The 18,181-nt window shown below is 36.1% G+C and overlaps 2 protein-coding genes across 4 annotated transcripts in view; both read right to left on the bottom strand.

The window, feature by feature from the left end:
* LOC115293663 (olfactory receptor 2W3) overlaps nucleotides 1–18,181 on the bottom strand; it is a 101,596-nt gene that overhangs the window by 14,036 nt on the left and 69,379 nt on the right. For 2 of the 3 annotated variants that reach the window (XR_003909555.1, XM_029941334.1), the window contains one exon: nucleotides 14,267–14,481. The exons of the other annotated variant lie outside the window; for it this stretch is intronic. Coding sequence is in view for 1 of the 2 variants with exons in the window: in XM_029941334.1 (XP_029797194.1) it covers nucleotides 14,455–14,481 (27 nt within the window). In the remaining variant the exon portion in view is untranslated. Of the gene's footprint in view, nucleotides 1–14,266; nucleotides 14,482–18,181 lie in introns of those variants that run through there. 3 annotated transcript variants of the gene reach the window in all.
* Nucleotides 5,610–7,425, bottom strand: LOC115294066 (olfactory receptor 2V2-like). Its single transcript, XM_029941767.1, has 4 exons — nucleotides 7,362–7,425; nucleotides 6,465–6,625; nucleotides 6,224–6,360; nucleotides 5,610–5,895 (listed from the first exon to the last, which is right to left on the bottom strand). Exons 1-4 carry the CDS (start codon nucleotides 7,423–7,425, stop codon nucleotides 5,610–5,612), a joined length of 648 nt encoding a protein of 215 aa, XP_029797627.1.

Below are 18,181 nucleotides of genomic sequence, written 5' to 3'. Positions count from 1 at the left end.
GCCATGCAGCCCCTGCCCAGCCATGGCCTCCATGTGCCAAGCTCCAGGTGGGCACCATGCTTCAGGAATCTGACCTAGGGCTAGTGCCTCCATGCAAATTTGCCATCCTTCCTCCCAATACCTGAGTCCAGTTATGATCTTGACCCCTCAGAGCCAGCTAGTCTGGGTCTCTCTAACATCACGGAGAGCAAATGCAGCCCACAATAAGAGTCAGTGCACATAGTGAAAGGAAAGGTACTCAGACACAATAGCAGGATAAAAGCAACACACATAGGAGATGCTGCTGAAGCACCGAGTTATAGTGAACAAAGGACACTACAGTGCAGCGCACAACAGGGCCTGTTCTTTTATTTATTTGTTTGTTTGTTTTGTTTTGTTTTTGAGAGAGAGAGTATATGTGAGGTGCACAAATAGGGGAGCGTCAGAGAGACAGAGAGACAGAGAATTACAAGCGACACTGTGCATTGTGAGAAATGTACTACATTCCATGATCGCTTCCTGTCCCCCATAGGGATTTTGTTGAAAACAGGCAAAGTTAACACAACTTAAAAGCCTGGCTTATTTTGACACACTCAGTGTTTATTTTGAAAAGTCAAACGGATAAAATTTGTTTTCACTTCAAAGCAATAGTTTTATTACTAAATATGTTGACTGAAATTTTCATTAAAAATATAATTTTTCAAAACCCTTTTATATTCTTGAACTCCTAAGTAATTAAAAGAAATTTAAGAAAGTCATATGGATTTATTTTTATTCATATATATATATATATATATTTATACACACACACATATACATATATATAATTTTCTATCATACCTCACTTCCACCACCAACAAATTAAAAAAAAAATTTCCAGGGATACTTCAACCAACAGATCAAAGCACACGTAGTAGAAGGTCTAAACAACAACTACAAGTAGGGAGATAAAGCAACCAGAGTCTCAACAACACAGAGCACAAAACACACTCTAAGAATACTTCCTGACTGGCCATGCCTGGGACAGTGTATGAGCCCTATTTAATATAGTAGTGCTCACAGGTATAAGACTCATAATGAACTATTTAAAACACATAAGGGACAGAAAGCTAGCCAATATGATGAAAAGGAAGAATTCCCCTGAAAAGAGAATCCAGGAAGAAACAACAGCTGGAGAATTGCACAAAACAAATATGAACAATATATCTGAGCCAGAATTTAGAATAAGAGTCATAAGATTAATTCCCGGGCTTGGTAAAGGTATAGAAGACAGCAGAAAATCTATTGCTATAGGGATACAGTAACTAAGAAATAGTCACAGTGAATTACAAAATGTTGTAAATGAGGTGCAAAATAATCTAGAATCAGTGACACCAAGGATGGAAGATGCAGAGAGGAGATTAAGTGAAATAGAAGATAAATTTATGGAAAATGATGAAGCCAAAAGAAAGAGAGATTAAAAAAATGCCAAGCCAGGTGGGATTATTAGAGAACTAAGCGATTCAATGAAATGTAACAATATCCATATCCTAGGAGTTCTGGAAAAAGAAGAGAAAGAGAAAGGGGTGGAATGTGTAGTTGAACAAACCATAACTGAGAACTTCACTAATCTAAGGAAGAAAACAGACATCCAAGTCCAGGAGACACAGAAAATTCCCTTCAGAGGATAGATCTCCTCCATGGCATATTATAGTTAAACTGGAAAAATACAAAGATAAAGAGAGAATTCTGAAAGCATCTATGGACAAACAGGACTTAATCCACAAGAGTAAAGATACAAGGGTAGTAGTAGGTCTATACACCAAAACTTGGCAGGTCAGAAGGGAGTGTGGCAAGAAATAATCAATGTGCTGAATAGGAAAAATACACAGCCAAGAATCCTTTATCCAGAAGGCTGAAATTCAGAATAGGAGAGATAAAGGCTTTCAAACATACAAAAAAACCTATCCTTCTCAGCCTTTTCCAAAAATAGAAATGGGAGGAAAGTTTCTGGACTCTTCTATGAAGCCAGCATTACCTTGATTTCCAAACCAGACAGAGACTCCACTAAAAAGGGGAATTACAGACCAATATCCCTGATGATCATGGAAGCAAAAATTCTCAGTAAGCTACCAGCAAATCAAACTCAACAGCATATAAAAAGAATTATTCACCATGATCAAGTGAGATTCATTCTTGGGCTGTAGGGCTGGTTTAATATTCACAAATCAATTATTGTGACACATTATATTAATAGAAGAAAGGATAAGAACCATATGGTCCTATCAATAGATGCAGAAAAAGCGTTTGACAAAACACAGCATCGTTTCTTAGTAAAAATTCACAAGAAATTCAGGATAGAATGCCAGAAAAGAAAGAACATACCTTAACATCATAAAAGCCATATATGAAAAACCCACAGCTAATGTCATCCTCAATGGGGAAAAACTGAGGGCTTTCAGCCTGAGATCAGGAACACAACAGGGGTATCCACTCTCACCACTGTTGTTTAATATAGTGTTGGAAGTCCCAGCCTCACCAAGCAGATAATAAAATGAAATAAAAGGCATCCAAATTGGCAAAGAAATCAAACTTTCACTTTTCACAGATGACATAATACTCTACACATAAAACCCAAAAAACTCCACCAAAAGGCTTCTAAAACTGATACATGACATCAGAAAAGTTGCAGGATACAAATTTAATGTACAGAAATTGGTTATATTTATATACACTGATGATGAAACAACAGAAAGATATCAAGGAATCAATCTCATTTATAATTGCATCAGAAAATATGATACCTAGGAATAAACCTAACCAATGATGTAAAAGATCTGTATGTTGAAAACTATAGAAAACTTTCAAAGGAAATTGAAGAAGACACCAAGAAATGAGAATACATTCCATGCTCATGGATCAGAAGAATAAACATTGTTAAAATGTCAATACTACTCAAAGCAATATACACATTCAATACAATCCCAATCAAAATTGCACAGGCATTCTTGTAAAAGTTAGAACAAATAACCTAAAATTTGGATGGAACCACAAAAGACCTCAAATAGCCAAAGTTATGTTGACAAAGAAAACGAAAGTGGGAGGCATCACAATCCCGGACTTCAGTCTCTACTACAAAACTGTAATCACCATGACAGTATGGGATTGGCACAAGAACAGACACAGAGACTAATGGAATGGAATAGAGAACCTGGAAGTGGACTCACAAATGTATGGCCATCTAATTTTTGACAAAGCAGGAAAGAATATCCAATAGAAAAAAACGTAGTATCTTTAGTAAATGGTGCTGGGAGTACTGGATAGCAACATTCAGAAGAAAAATGAAACTGGATCACACTCTTGCCCATACACAAAAATAAACTCAAAATGGATAAAAATCTAAATATTAAGCAGGAAACCATCAAAACCCTAGAGATCAAAACAGGCAAAAACGTCTTTAACCTCAGGCACAGCAATGTATTGCTTGACATTTCTCTGAAGGCAAGGGAAACAAGAGCAAAAATGAATTATTGGGGCCTCATCAAGATAAAAAGCTTCTGCACTGCAAAGGAAACAATCAACAAAACTAAAATACAACTGGTGATATGGGAAAAATATGTGCAAATGTCATATCTGATAAAGGGTTAATATCCAAAATCTTTAAAGAACTAACCAAACTCATTACCAAATTAATAATAATAATAATAATAACAATAATAATCCAGTGAAGAAATGGAGAGAAGACATGAATAGACAGACCTTTCCAAAGAAAACATCCAGCTGGCCAGTAAACACATGAAAAGATGTTCAACATCACTCATCATCAGGGAAATACAAATCAAAACCACATTGAGATACCAGATACCACCTCCTACTGGTCAGAGTGTCTAAAATGAACAACTCAGAAAACAACAGATACTGGAGAGGATGTGGAGAAACAAGCACCCTCTTGCACTGTTGGTGGTAATGCTACTCTGGAAAACAGTGTGGAATTTCTTCAAAAAATGAAAATAGAACTAACTTATGATCCAGAAATAGTATTACTAGGAACTTGTCCAAGGGATATAGGAATGTGATTCATAGGGGCACATGTACCCCAATGTTTATGGCAGTACTTTCAACAATAGCCAAATTATGGAAAGAAACAAAATGTCCATCAGCTGTGGTTTATATATACAATGGAATTCTACTTGGCAATGAGAGAAAAATGAAATCCTGTCATTTGCAGCAACATGGATAGAACTAGAGGGTATTGTGCTAAGTGAAGTAAGTCAATCAGAGAAAGACAGATATGGAACTTGAGAAACTTAACAGAAGACCATGGGAAGAGAGAAGAGGAAAAACAGTATCAAACAGAGAGGGAGGCAAACCATAAGAGACTCTTAAATACAGAGAACAAACTGAGAGTTGATGGAGGGTTTGGGTGGGGGATGCGGGATGGGTACTGAGGAGGGCACTTGTTAGAATGAGCACTGGGTGCTAGATGTAAGAAATGAATCATGGGAATCTACCCCCCAACCCGAGTTAGCTAGCCATATATATATAGTTTTATCTATCTATCTCTCTATCTATCTCTCTATCTCTCTATCTATCTATCTATCTATCTATCTATTATGTATATATAAATATACATATATTACAAGTTTTAATGTATTTTGTAATACATATTAAAATACATATTTTAATATATACATGTTTTTTTTGTATTTTGTAATACATAAGAGCACACTATATACACTGTATGTGAGTTAACTATATATATTACATGTTTTTATGAATTTTGTTTCATATTTCATTAATTATTAATTTATTTGAATTTTATTTGATCATAATTATAGAAGCTAGTATATGCATTGGGTTTTTTCAAAATAATTATTCACTGTTTAAATAAATCATAAATAATTCATCCTCATAATTTCATACACAAACATATGCATACACACACACACACACACACGGTTGATGTTGACACAAAGTAAACAAATATTTTAAAATCTCCAAAAGAAAAAAAAATGTCCCCCAGCTTAAGTTAGGACAGCTGTCTGAAATACAGTCTTCACTAACAGCATAAAACATAAAATGTTGCAATCATTAGATCAAAGACATTTCAGAATGTTATAGACCTTATCTTACAATAGTACTGCAAGTGTAGGACCGAACTATATTTGAAGGATTGTCTGACTTGTCTCATGTGAACCAGGAAGGTTTTACTCTTTATTTTTGGAATCCTCCCTTTTAGGTTATTTATAAATGAAGTGGATATACATGAATCCCAGGGCAGAAACTGAACCCATGTTGTGAGATTTGCTGACGTGGTAACAGTTAAAGTTAGGCTCCCTGAGAGCACAAGAGCAGGGCCCACAAACATTAAAATTTGAAAATCTACTTGCTTTAATCAATGTCTAGCATATCTTTTGCTTACAGTGCCTCAATCTTTTACTCTTATTACTGAGGTCCAAAGTCTACAACAAAAATACTATGACAATGTATTAATTAGGACAAGTGTAAATTTTATTTAATTTATCAAATGTAAAAGAAATAATTAAAAAACCCCTGCAAACTGGCCATGTGAGAGCAAAATCTATTGATATAACACAAATTTCAAAATCTGGATCCAGTTTGGCTACTGCCAATTTAGCAAATGACTCACACTATAGATGTCCCATAAAGTGTTTCTCCAGCCACTTCCTCAAAGCCCCCTTGACTTCTTTATTCCTCACACTGTATATAAGAGGGTTCAATACAGGTGTAAAGATGGTGTAAAAAGCAGAGACCACCTTGTCGTGGGCTACTGAACGATAGGATTTGGGCCGCATGTAGGTGAATATGAGAGTGCCATAGAAGAGCCCCACGACAGCCAAGTGAGAGGAGCAGGTGGCAAAGGCTTTCTTTCGAGCTGCAGCGGACCTCATGCTGAGCACAGCAGCCAGGATGAGACTGTAGGAGGCCAAAATAATAGACAGAGGGATCAGGAGCATCAGGATGCAGCACACATACATGAAAAACTCAAAAAACGTAGTGTCTGCACAGGCAAGGCGAACCAGCGACGGCGCCTCACAGAAGAAGTGGTTGATTTCCCGAGAATGGCAGTAAGGGAAGCTGAGAGTGGCACCAGCCTGCATCAGCCCATCCACCCCTCCCAGAAGCCAGGAGCCTGTGGTCATGTGCATGCAGAGCCTCTGATTCATGAGGATGGGGTAGCGCAGGGGGTGACATATGGCCACGTAGCGGTCATACGCCATGGCAGCTAAGAGGAAGCACTCACCCCCTCCCAGAGTCAGAAACAGGAAAATCTGGGCTCCACAGCCAGCAGGCGAGATGGACCTGGTACCCATCAGGTAGTTGGCTGCCATTTTGGGGACTATGGTGGAGACAAGCATCACATCCATGAGGGAGAGCTGGCTAAGGAAGAAGTACATGGGCATGTGCAGCCGGGGGTCCCCACGGATGAGCACGATCAAGAGGGCATTGCCCATCAGGGAGGTGAGGAAGGTCATGAACACCACGGAAAAGAGGAACAGATGAGTCTGAGTGTAGTTAAAGAGGCCTAGAAGAATGAAGTTGATCTCTGTGGAGTTATTTATATCTTCCATGGCTCCAGTCATTCCTGGAAGACAATGAATGATCAGGACATGAGAGCTGCTTGAAAGGAAGCTCAGGCATTTACCTAAGAAGACACGGAAAAATGACGTAAAAATAAATGAGATTTTGAGGACTATTATGTCTTCAGCCTTTCATTTCCTGACAGGATGTTTGCCTTAGCATCCTATCTTACACCTCTGCTGTTATTACACAATATTTTTAATCTAAAAAATTGGATAACAAGTATATATTGTTGTGTATATTACATTTCTATTATTTTTGCATATCTTGTTGGTATGCCACACATGACTTAGTCATGGTGTTGGTAAGTATTATACCTTCCGGTTTTCTAATGTCTGGTTGCTTCTGTGTTGGAAGAGCCTCATAGTTGTGCATTTTGGTCAATATTGATGTGATATATCTCTTAATTATGACTTTTCCATGTTTCTCATATGTTCAAATTAGTTTCTCAGGATTTCCTTCAATGTCGTGAGGAACTGTTTAAATTTTAAATTTTTTATGTTTTTTTATTTATTTTATAGAGACAGAGAGAGACAGCGCGAGCAGGGGAGGGTCAGAGCGAGAGGGAGACACAGAATCTGAAGCAGGCTCCAGTCTCTGAGCTGTCAGCACAGAGCCCGACGTGGGGCTCGAACCCACTAACGTGCGATCAAGACCTGAGCCGAAGTCGGACGCTTAACCGACTGAGCCACCCAGACGCCCCAAGTTTTAATTTTAAAAATCTACAAAACTAAATGTGAAATTACTATCACTCAGTTTGATGCTGAGGGAACCATGACAGCCATATTTTTCTCTTTTACATGTGTAGCAGCCCACTATGCTCCCAGCGTACTCCTCTGGAGCACCTGCCACCATGTTGGTCATGTTGGCACAATGTGGATTCGTAACTACAGGAAACTTGTCTCATTTTAGAGACTGCTTAACGGTTAATTTTTATACCTAATATGTACATGCAAACTGATGAGTTTAATTAAATGTGTGCATTACATATAATCAGTTTCATAAATAAATATAACCGTAAGGCATGTAAAAAAATGATCTTACTTGTAATCTTACACACTTTGTTACGTTTAGTCACAAATCCTTCAAGATAGGAGATAGATTAATTTATTAAGTGACTAAGTTATTAATTAACAAATTAATTACTTTTTAATGTTCTGGTTAGTTGGTTGATTATCTAAAAGGCTAATTAAGATTTGATCAAGTAAATTGATGCCACAAATTACTCTGAGGTACAATATCACCTGCAAACAAAATATGGAGCATCTCATTTATTTTCAGGGATGAATTATCTTTTCCCTAAAGCCACAAGCTTTTTATTATCTGTAAGTATATACTGTAGTAGAATTAGATGTTTATGCAAATGACTTTCTCTTTTATATTTATGCTGCTTTTGTCTTTTCCTTACAAATTTACTTTTTCAGAGAGTAATCAATTAGTGATTTCCAAGAAAATTAACTTTCAGCCTTACTCATAATCTGTATTACAGCAAATCCATATTTAGTTTCCATGTAAACTAATTATTAAGCATTGTAAAACTTTTAATGGGTGAAACCTTTCATAAATATTAGCATTTATTTTAATGGCAAGCAAATATAATCAATACCAATGATATAGATGTACTGTTCATGAAATAACTGTAAATAAAACATAATAATGATCATATCAATCTCTGCTTTATTTCAATGATACATGCATCTTGTTATATAGTATACTTATAGTGTAACATACATATGAATTTCGTGAATATTTGAGATTTTCCTAATTTTCTATTAATATAATATATGGTCTCATGCATTTGGTAAAATTTTCTCTAGTAAATAATCTAAAAGTCTTTTAGTCTTTTAGATAACTGAAATCTTAACTTTTTCACTCTCAACAACTCTTGGTTTTTGTTTCAGTTCTGTCATGCAATACTATTAGTTACTTTTAGGTGCAGTAATTACAGCCAATCACAGAAGAGTGAAATTAATTTTGTTTTAAATTACAAGTTTATTAATTATACTGAGAAGAAACTCTTTTAATCTTAAACTTTTGGATTACTTCTGCAAACTCCCTGTAAACATCTTATATTCACATTTTCTATTGGGTAGTTTGAATTGTATTAACAGACCTAAGTAATTTACATGTATTTTGTTATTAACGTACATTTTTCTAAATTTTTGTTTGTATATTTTGCAAATTTCTATATTCTATAAAGTTCACTTCTTTGTGATGTGAATAAACACATATGTGTCTTTCTGGATTTGATGAATGATAAAAAATTTATAAAAATATTCTCCAATTACACAACTCCAGAGTCAGGACATACTGGAGATAGAGATGTAAATTACAGCCTGCTTAAATAACATGAAGACAGGGAGATAAACACTAAAGTATCCTGCTTACTTATTTGGTAGATACTAGTAAGATGTGGACATGTTACCACCACCCTGAAGTCAACCTCCTTGTTTCTAGATTCAGGTACTTGATATTTTGTTAGACTGTTTTCTAGCACTGGCTTTATTTGTTCCTGTTATGTTTCACTTTATGCTCTGTCCTTGCATTGAAAAATGTCAGCTAATGTCCACCATTAAATATATTTTTCCAGATGAAAAGCTACTTTAATTATAAGTTTGAAGGTCTTTTGTGAATTTACAATTGAAGAAGACATTATATTAAATTAACAAATTTTAAAATATCCGTTGTTATAACATCAGACATTTCATTCATTCTATATTATATTTCCAAGTGAAATGTCATGTTAAATATCTTCATAATAAACATTTAACCATTAGGAAATTAAAGGTCAGAAGGTTATGTGACTCGCTTAGTAATATACATTTTAAAAATTAGATAATAGATAACTGTATTGTACTCCCTGATCCTTAACTCAATCGAATGGTTTTCTTTAATTTTATGAATATAGAAGAACAGATTTAAGGACAATGTTTTGAGTTTGAATATCTACTCTACCGATTGATAGTTAGATAAATTTAGGTTACTTAAATGTAAATATTTTTAAATCTCAGCTTTATTATGTGCAAGATGGAATGACATATAGTACTTTTATGTTAGAATTAAGAGATAATGCATATAAGTACATAGCATATGATACAATACAATATCTCTACAAAGATTAGTCTTAATAATTTTCTTATTAAATATTTATTAGCTATAAATAGATATTTCCCATGCAAATATTTTCAAGTAAAATGAATATTTATTTAAAAACTAATATATGATTTAATTATAATTTATTAAAGTCTAGTACAGTTTAAATGACATAATATTTACAATAAATCTGGGTTGAACATTGCAGTTATACATTAAAAGAATTTTTTTAGCATGAGCAAACACACATGACCATGTTTAATCATTCCAAGACAACAGGTTCTTTGATTATTATTTTTAAAACATTTTTATGTTTTAAAATAAATTTAAAAATTTTTACAGTATTATGGAATTTATGATACATAATTTCTTTCATTAAAAAATAAGCACAAAGATTCAAAGATAAAAACTTACTATGTGTATTTCATGTCAAGAATTTAATTTGATGGTGTGCAAGTCCACAGTTTGGAAATGTAAGGTAGATTTAAGAGTCAAAACTATGAGAACATGGGTGGATCAGTCAGTTGAGCATTAGACTTCAGCTCAGGTTAAGATCTTGCAGTTCATGAGTTCAAGCCCCACATCAGGCTCTCTGCTGTCAATGCAGAACCTGCTTAGGATCCTCTGTCTTCCTCCTCTCTCTTCCCTTTCCCCATTTGTGTGCATGCACTCTCTCTCTCTCTCTCTCTCTCAAAAATAATCATTAAAAATTTAAAGTCAAAATGATATTTAGTCATCTGTGTTGTTCGGAACATTAAAAACAGGATAAAAATCACATTCTCTTATTTTCTGTTTGCTTGAAACCTATTATGACATAGAATCCAACTCTTTTCAGATTCATTGTCCCATTTTTATCTATACTTCCATGTGGTTTTCTCAGAAATAGCAAAAATTTCACCATTCCCAACACTATGTTCTATGTTAAATACTTCTGTGTCCCACAAGACACTGGACACAGAACTAAATGCAAGAGAGGGTAATGTCCAGGAGGACACAATAGGCTCATGTAAGGGTTCTTGCTCCATTTTTATTAAAATCAGGCTTACAAATGTGACGAACATGCAGAAAGAGACAATGAAACAGTGACCACTAAACTCATGTGTGTAAGAGAAACGGGGTTTGAAGATGTGTTGGTTTGGAGTTTGGGTCAATACAAAACAAACTCCTGGTGCTGAGTAGATGGCCATTTACAGCAGGCACCAGGCCTGAGTCTATTCATCTTAACTTGCCTAGGGAAAAGACAGACAGTGCAAGCTACTCAGGGTTATCAAAGCACCTTTCTTTTACTGACTAGTTCCACTCCAGGCAATTTCACCCTGGCTACAGTGGTCTATAGCCCTGTTTACCTGTTTAGCTGTTCTGGACTCTTCCTTCCTGTGGCAGCTTTCTGCTTGTGTCCTATGCTGGGGGTGTTTGGGCCCTGTTTGCCTGTCCTGGACGCTTTCATCCTGGCTTTCCATTCCTATGCTTTTTGTCCTGAGCCTTGTTGACCCATTGGTGCAAGCCCAGGGAATTGCTAAACTTATTCCCCACACTGGTCCTAAATATTAGTGCTGAAATGACCCTGGTCCTCATTTTCATGATACAGATGCAACTACTCAGACAAAACAAGGATGATAAAAATTTTAGAAAATAGTATTTCAGGCACTCTGATAACCCCTGAATATGCATTGTCTCATCCAATATTGCAACACCTAACAGAGGTAGACATGGATATTATTTTAATATTGGGTATGAAGTAGCTGAGATGTGAGAAGATAATTTGTCTCTGGAAAATCAAGGGGAGAAACCAGGTACCAAAGAAATACCATCAGTCCATAACCCAGTTTCTGGAAGTCAAGTTCTCATGTTCATTTTACTTTTCTCAGTTTTTATTTATAATTATTAAATTGATAGTGAGAAGATTGGCACATTGATTAACAAACAAAATAAAATTAATAATGGACTCTCAAAGTTGCAGACTAGACTAAATGATTGCCTTTCATGTATTGATAAACAAATTTAAATAATACAAACTATTTAAAAAATTTTTTTTAATGTTTTATTTATTTTTGATACAGAGAGAGACAGAGCATGAGAGGGGGAGGGGCAGAGAGAGAAGGAGACACAGAACCGGAAGCAGGCTCCAGGCTCTGAGCTAGCTGTCAGCACAGAGCCTGACGCGGGGCTCAAACCCACGAACGTGAGATCTGACCTGAGCCGAATCGGAAACTTAACCGACTGAGCCACCCAGGCACTCCAATACAAACTATTTTTTATACTTTTCTAGGTGGATGTAGTCCAAGACTCAGCTTGCTACAAAATAAATCTCATGACAAACAGGAAATCCAGAGTAAATGTTTCAAAATAAATATTTCAAAAAAAACACACATAACTATTGGAGCATTGATTGATTCAAAGGAATTAATGATTCCTGCCCTCTCGACCATTTAAGTTCCATAAATGACCCTCTCAGTAGGTTCCGGGTTGTTCACAATTTGAGCAGAGGGGATTGAGGAGGTTGAGTGTATGGGCTTGTGCCTCACACAGAGCACACTTGTAAGGTGTATTCCAACAATTGCAAATTCTGTGGAGTAGAACACATTCTTGTGTTTTAGAAGTGAGTACCTAATCACATTATGCTGGTGTTCCAAGGATAAAATAAGACAGTTACAGAGATTGATCACGGGAAACTAGCAAGTTATGAATAAACAGTAGTCACTACTGCTTTCATGTACTCAAAAAGTATCATTTTAATAACAAAAGCTGAGGAATAAGGGAGGTAAATAATGATATCAAATACATCCATCTATCTTTGGGTTGGAGCCTGAAACAAATCCCATCTCTGGAAAAGGTCATCAATATATTGTGCATATTAATATTTTATAAATATAGATTTACATATCTATAGAAAATGTACAGTCTCTGGATATTAAATAAACACACAGAGTAAACAAAATAATTACTATTTTGACACTTTTACTACCGGATTTGAGTTTTTCTTGTAACGTGTATTACCAGTTAGAATATAGTAAAAATTAATTGTCGAATAAAAATGAAAAATGTCTTTATATATCAGTTTGGAAATATTAAGTCAGAACTGTAAAACTATCCTATCCTTTGGAATCATTGATATGTTTTTGCGGATATCATTCTAAAATATAAGCCAAAAGAAAGTGAAAAACACCACATGTACACAAAAGACATTTCACATTCCTTTACAATGTGTAATGAGAAGTTGGAACAAGAAAGTATTAAAATTGCCAGTAGGCAGCACAAGACAGCAGCAGGGATGGTCTTCAATATTATGTTAATTTAGAGATGCAAAAACACGTTTTGAAAAGTTGTAAAATATCTATGGCAAAGAGTATAGGAGAGTAGTTATGATATAGTTGAGTTAAATCCTTACATTTAATTTCTCTGTTTTTCTATGGATGCTTTTCTATGAATTACTGGTCATTAAATTTATAGAGAAAAATAAACAAACCCAAAAGCACTAGAGAACATGACCTTAAGTTTTACGCACCCTGCAGAGCCCTCGAACTCACCTGCTTCAGGGGCAGCTGCCTAATGAATGATCCATGTCTCTGACACCCAAATCACTATTTGGAACTCACAAAATGCTTCTGTACTAGTGTAAAGTACAAGTCACCTTACAAGTAACGTCTAGGAAGTCCTGGGTTCTCGGTTCTGGAAATGCCAAGGGGAACACATTTGAAGGAATACAGAAGGCCACATATCTCCTCCATTTATCATCTTTATGCGTATCACCTTAAAATCTCGGGATACTTGATCCCTGAAGGCATGCCCTGTGTGACTCATATAATGCTAAAATTGGGGATGGGGGGGGCACCTGAGTGGCTGAGTTTGTTAAGCATCTGACTCTTGATTTGGGCTCAGGTCCTGACCTCTTGGTTTGTGGGATTGAGCACCATGTGAGGCTCAATGCTGACAGCACTGGGCCTGCTTAGGATTCCCTCTCCCTCAGCCCCTACCCCCTCTCTCTGTCTCTCCCTTTCAAAATAAATAAATAAATTTCACAATGCTAAAATTAGGATATGACTGATTTGAAAGTGATATCTGCCTCATGATATTGTTAAGTAAGAAAGCATGTAAAGGACTTGTCTCATACCCAGCAGTGCATACAACCCTGCTAGACTATATTTCAAAAGTAACCAACATGCCAGGAAAATCTGGTAATTGCATGGGGTATGTACTGTGAAAGAAATATATCCTCCTCCTACTGAAAAAATCTTCTAAAGAGGGAAGGTTAAATTTAACCTTTATATTCTTGAAACATTCTAGATAGGAAATTTGTGGTGAGTGACATGCACACTCCAAGCTTCAGTTTAACCATCTGTAAAAGAGGGATAATTGTTAGGAAATAGGAAGAACTGTCCTTATTGGACCTCTGTTCTCAGCACTGTCCTTGTGTATGAATTGTCCTTAGGAGTCCCAGGAGGACGTGCAGGACAGAGCCTTCCTGGTCATCAGCCAAGTGCATCAGGAAGCCACGGCTCCGGAGATATACCCAAGCTGTTCCTGTTCTGTCCTTTCTTTGTCTGTCTCTATTGTTCTGGTTAAACATTGACAGCTGAATAAACGTCTACTCTGCTCTAAGGAGGGTATAAAATAAGATGCTCTTTCTAACAAAGTTTGCCATTAGCCCCCAGCTCTTGGCCCATCTCCATTGCTTTTGGGGACGTCCACATTTCCATTGACAAACGTCCCTTGTTCACATTTCCGTTCAGTGTTTGGGAACGTCCCTGTTTCCATTGGCCATCAGTCTTCGGAAATGGCATTGCATCAGTCGTCATCTCCCTAGGACCCCTCCTCACAAAGGAGAACCTGCCACAGATAATAAGGTTTCTCTCAGTGTTTTTATTGAGTTTTACACAGTGAATATGAAGCTATAGATATATCAAATAAATAACTGCCTCTTTCTTTGTTTTTGCTGTAGCAGAAAATCTCCCTTATTGATGGATAGTAATGACAGAAGACAATTAAAAAAAAAACTGACCTGGCAACAAACACTTTCTTAATACTTGGAGATCATTACAATGGTTTACTAATGATCAAAGCATAACTATTTGGTATTACCTTAAGCCAGGTAATATAAAAATATTTATACAGGTATTTACCAATAGACACATTCAATGAAGTGAGAAGTGAGAGGGAAAAAATATGTATGCATGTATGTATGTATGTATGTGTGTGTGTATATATATATAGTGCTGGTAATTCTGGATAACTTAAATAAGAAAAATAGCACTATCGACTAATAGTGATATTAATAGCAGCACTAACAACTATCAAAAGTATTTTTTATTGAGGAATTACTGATTGATCTGCACTGCCCCTAAATGTGTATTTTCATGATTCTACATAAATATGACTAAGGAAAAACCTTCTATTTCATGATTGAACAACACCCTCTACTTCATTGCAATCATTGCAATCTTTCATTTCTTAAATTCATTAGTTGTAATACATTTTAAGTTTTTATTGAAGGACTAACAGCTTCAATTTACTAAAGTATAAAAATGAATATAATAATATGAAAAATTTATACCAGTACAGTTACATGAATTAACCACCAAAATCCAAATGTTATATAAATGGTCTAGGTAAAGAAATAGAATATTGTCCACATGATATAAATAGTCGCTGACATTCATATCATAGGTTACACTTGCTATTTCCTGGAGCTGGGCTTGGTGTTCTATTACATGCACACAAGTTCACAGAAAGCCATATGGTAACCAAAAATATGGACCTAAAAGATGTTCATGTTCTATCTCAGGACACTGTGGATATATTGGGTTACATGACAGAGCAAAGTCTAGCTTGCAGATGGAATGACAGTTGGTAATAACTTGACTTTTTTATTATTTAAATGTTTAATTCATTTATTTTGAGAGAAAGAGAGGGAGAAAGAGAAAGAGAGAGGAGAGAGCATGGCTGGGAAGGGACAGAGATAGGAGATAGAGAATCCCAAGCAGGCTGGATTCTATCGGCACAGAGCCTGATGTGGGGCACAATCTCACTGCAACGAGATCAAGACCTGAGTCAAAATTAAGAGTTGGATGCTTTACTGTCTGAGCTACACAAGTACTTACTAAACACTTGACTTTTTTTTAAGTAGTTTATTGTCAAATTAGTTTCCATACAACACCCAGTGTTCTTCCCCACAAGTGCCCTCCACCATCACCACCACCGCTTTTCCCCCCTCCCCCTTCAACCCTCAGTTCCTTTTCAGCATTCAATAGTCTCTCAAGTTTTGCATCCCTCTCTCTCCCCAACTCTCTTTCCCTCTTCCCCTCCCCCTGGTCCTCCATTAAGTTTCTCCTGTTTTCCCGTTAGACCTATGAGTGTAAACATATGGTATCTGTATTTTGCTTAGCATGACACCCTCGAGGTCCATCCACTTTCCTACATATGGCCATATTTCATTCTTTCTCATTGCCATGCAATACTCCATTGTGTATATATACCACAGCTTCTTGATCCACTCATCAGGTGATGGACATTTAGGCTCTTTCCATGTTTTGGCTATTGTTGACATTGCTGCTATGAACATTGGGGTACACGTGCCCCTATGCATCAGCACTTCTAATCTTTTGGGTAAATCCCTAGCAGTGCTATTGCTGGGTCATAAGAGCGTTCTATGGATAGATTTTTGAGGAACCTCCACACTGTCTTCCAGAGCGGCTGCACCAGTTTACATTCCCACCAACAGTGTAGGAGGGTGCTCGTTTCTCCACATCCTTGCCAGCATCTATAGTCTCTTGATTTGTTCATTTTAGTCACTCTGACCGGTGTGAGGTGGTATCTCAGTGTGGTTTTGATTTGTATTTTCCTGATGCTGAGGGATGCTGAACATCGTTTCATGTAAAAAAATTTTGTTTAAGCAAATGTATCATGAAGAAAATAAATAATTTAATCACTCTGTCAGATAGCTTTCATTTAGGCACATAGACTGTTTTTGACACCTTTGTTCCTTAAAATCCAGGAAAATTTGAACTTCAAGAATTAGACTACCTGAAGCTTAAAAGTGAAACAGTATTATCACGATGTAATTGAAAAGAAATACTTTAACTTTGTTTTTTCAGAGATGTTCTTTAATAAGGAATGACATTGTAATTTACTTAATTTTCAGGGAAAATCTTGTTACTCAGTTATTCATTTATTTGTTTAGTTAATTAATTCATAGTAAAATACTGATTAACAAATCAATACTAGGTGGAATGTTAAACCCTTGACATATAAAGATTTATACGTAACCCTTCCATCAAGAAGTCCACAATACATGAGATAGATAATAAGATCATTACAGTTAAACAGATAGGCATGAATGCATTATATTCAGTAGGAAGTGCATCTAACTGTCAGTGGTGACAAGGGAGGAAAGGGAGGGGAGGTGGAATAAATAAGTACAAAAGGGCAACACAACAGAAGTTGTAAAAATCTAAGTGGACACATTAAAGATGATGAGAATGTATAGCTGGGTGAAGATGTGAGGATTCTCAGAGAAGTTATCGTTTTGGCAGCTGTCAACTCAACATTGTGCACATTGCATATTCATTTAGAAAAAAATGAGTTACTACAGTGGAGAAAATATAGAGAAAGATAGTGACTATTAAGATGTAAAATCATTCTAATATGGAGCAATTACTCTGGTCTCATATTTCCATTTCTTTTTTTTTTTTTTAATTTTCAGTGTTTTATTTATTTTTGACACAGAGAGAGACAGAGCCTGAGAGGGGGAGGGGCAGAGAGAGAAGGAGACACAGAACCGGAAGCAGGCTCCAGGCTCTGAGCTAGCTGTCAGCACAGAGCCCGACGTGGGGCTCGAACCCACAAACGTGAGATCTGACCTGAGCCGAAGCCGGAGGCTTAACCGACTGAGCCACCCAGGCACCCCTCATATTTCCATTTCTAATTAAACAAAACAAGAAAAACCCAACAAACAAGAAGTATGGTTTAGCAGTTCAGTATAACCTTGTTCCTTGGAAATAATTTGTTCATATGCTGACTCCTATAGATGATCCATCTGACATGACATCATTACCTGCCTATATACCTCACCAAATTACCATTATCATCTAATTTAATAGTCTTCATTGTACCCATTATGAATACATGTCCTCTCCACTATGATATTTATAAACATATTATTACACTATACACACTGATGCTCTAGAAATCTGCCCAGCTGTTCTGCATCCTTGATTTATATTGCAGGGAGTTAAATTTATAAATGGCAGGAGAAAAGTAAATATCAGACACTAGCATGTTTAAGAACAGAGAATCATACGGTCCTACATGAGAATGTGAAATAAGTAGAATTATTGTATCATAAAATGCCAGGCAATTATCAGCTTACATGAATAAGCTAGATATGTGCATTTATTCAGCAGCCTATAGTTTTATATCATCAGATTTTCCCGAGGAAATTCTACTTTCATGAGATACTGCTTGATATAATAGGAATAATGACTATTATATTCCTACTCTTATGCAAATGTGTGTAGATATGCACATATAT

This window comes from Suricata suricatta, chromosome 6 (genome assembly GCF_006229205.1).
Source record: "Suricata suricatta isolate VVHF042 chromosome 6, meerkat_22Aug2017_6uvM2_HiC, whole genome shotgun sequence".
Lineage (NCBI taxonomy): Eukaryota > Metazoa > Chordata > Mammalia > Carnivora > Herpestidae > Suricata > Suricata suricatta.
This window is presented reverse-complemented; position numbering and strand designations above follow the sequence as displayed.

Excerpts from the sequence above, each read along its gene's own strand:
- LOC115294066 (XM_029941767.1), bottom strand. The coding sequence starts at position 7,425 with ATGACCAACATGGTGGCAGGTGCTCCAGAGGAGTACGCTGGGAGCATA. Across the intron at positions 6,626-7,361 it reads CATAGTGGGCTGCTACACAT|GTAAATGCCTGAGCTTCCTT; the intron begins GTAAAAGAGAAA and ends GTGTCTTCTTAG. Across the intron at positions 6,361-6,464 it reads CTCATCTGTTCCTCTTTTCC|CCAGCTCTCCCTCATGGATG; the intron begins GTGGTGTTCATG and ends CTTCTTCCTTAG.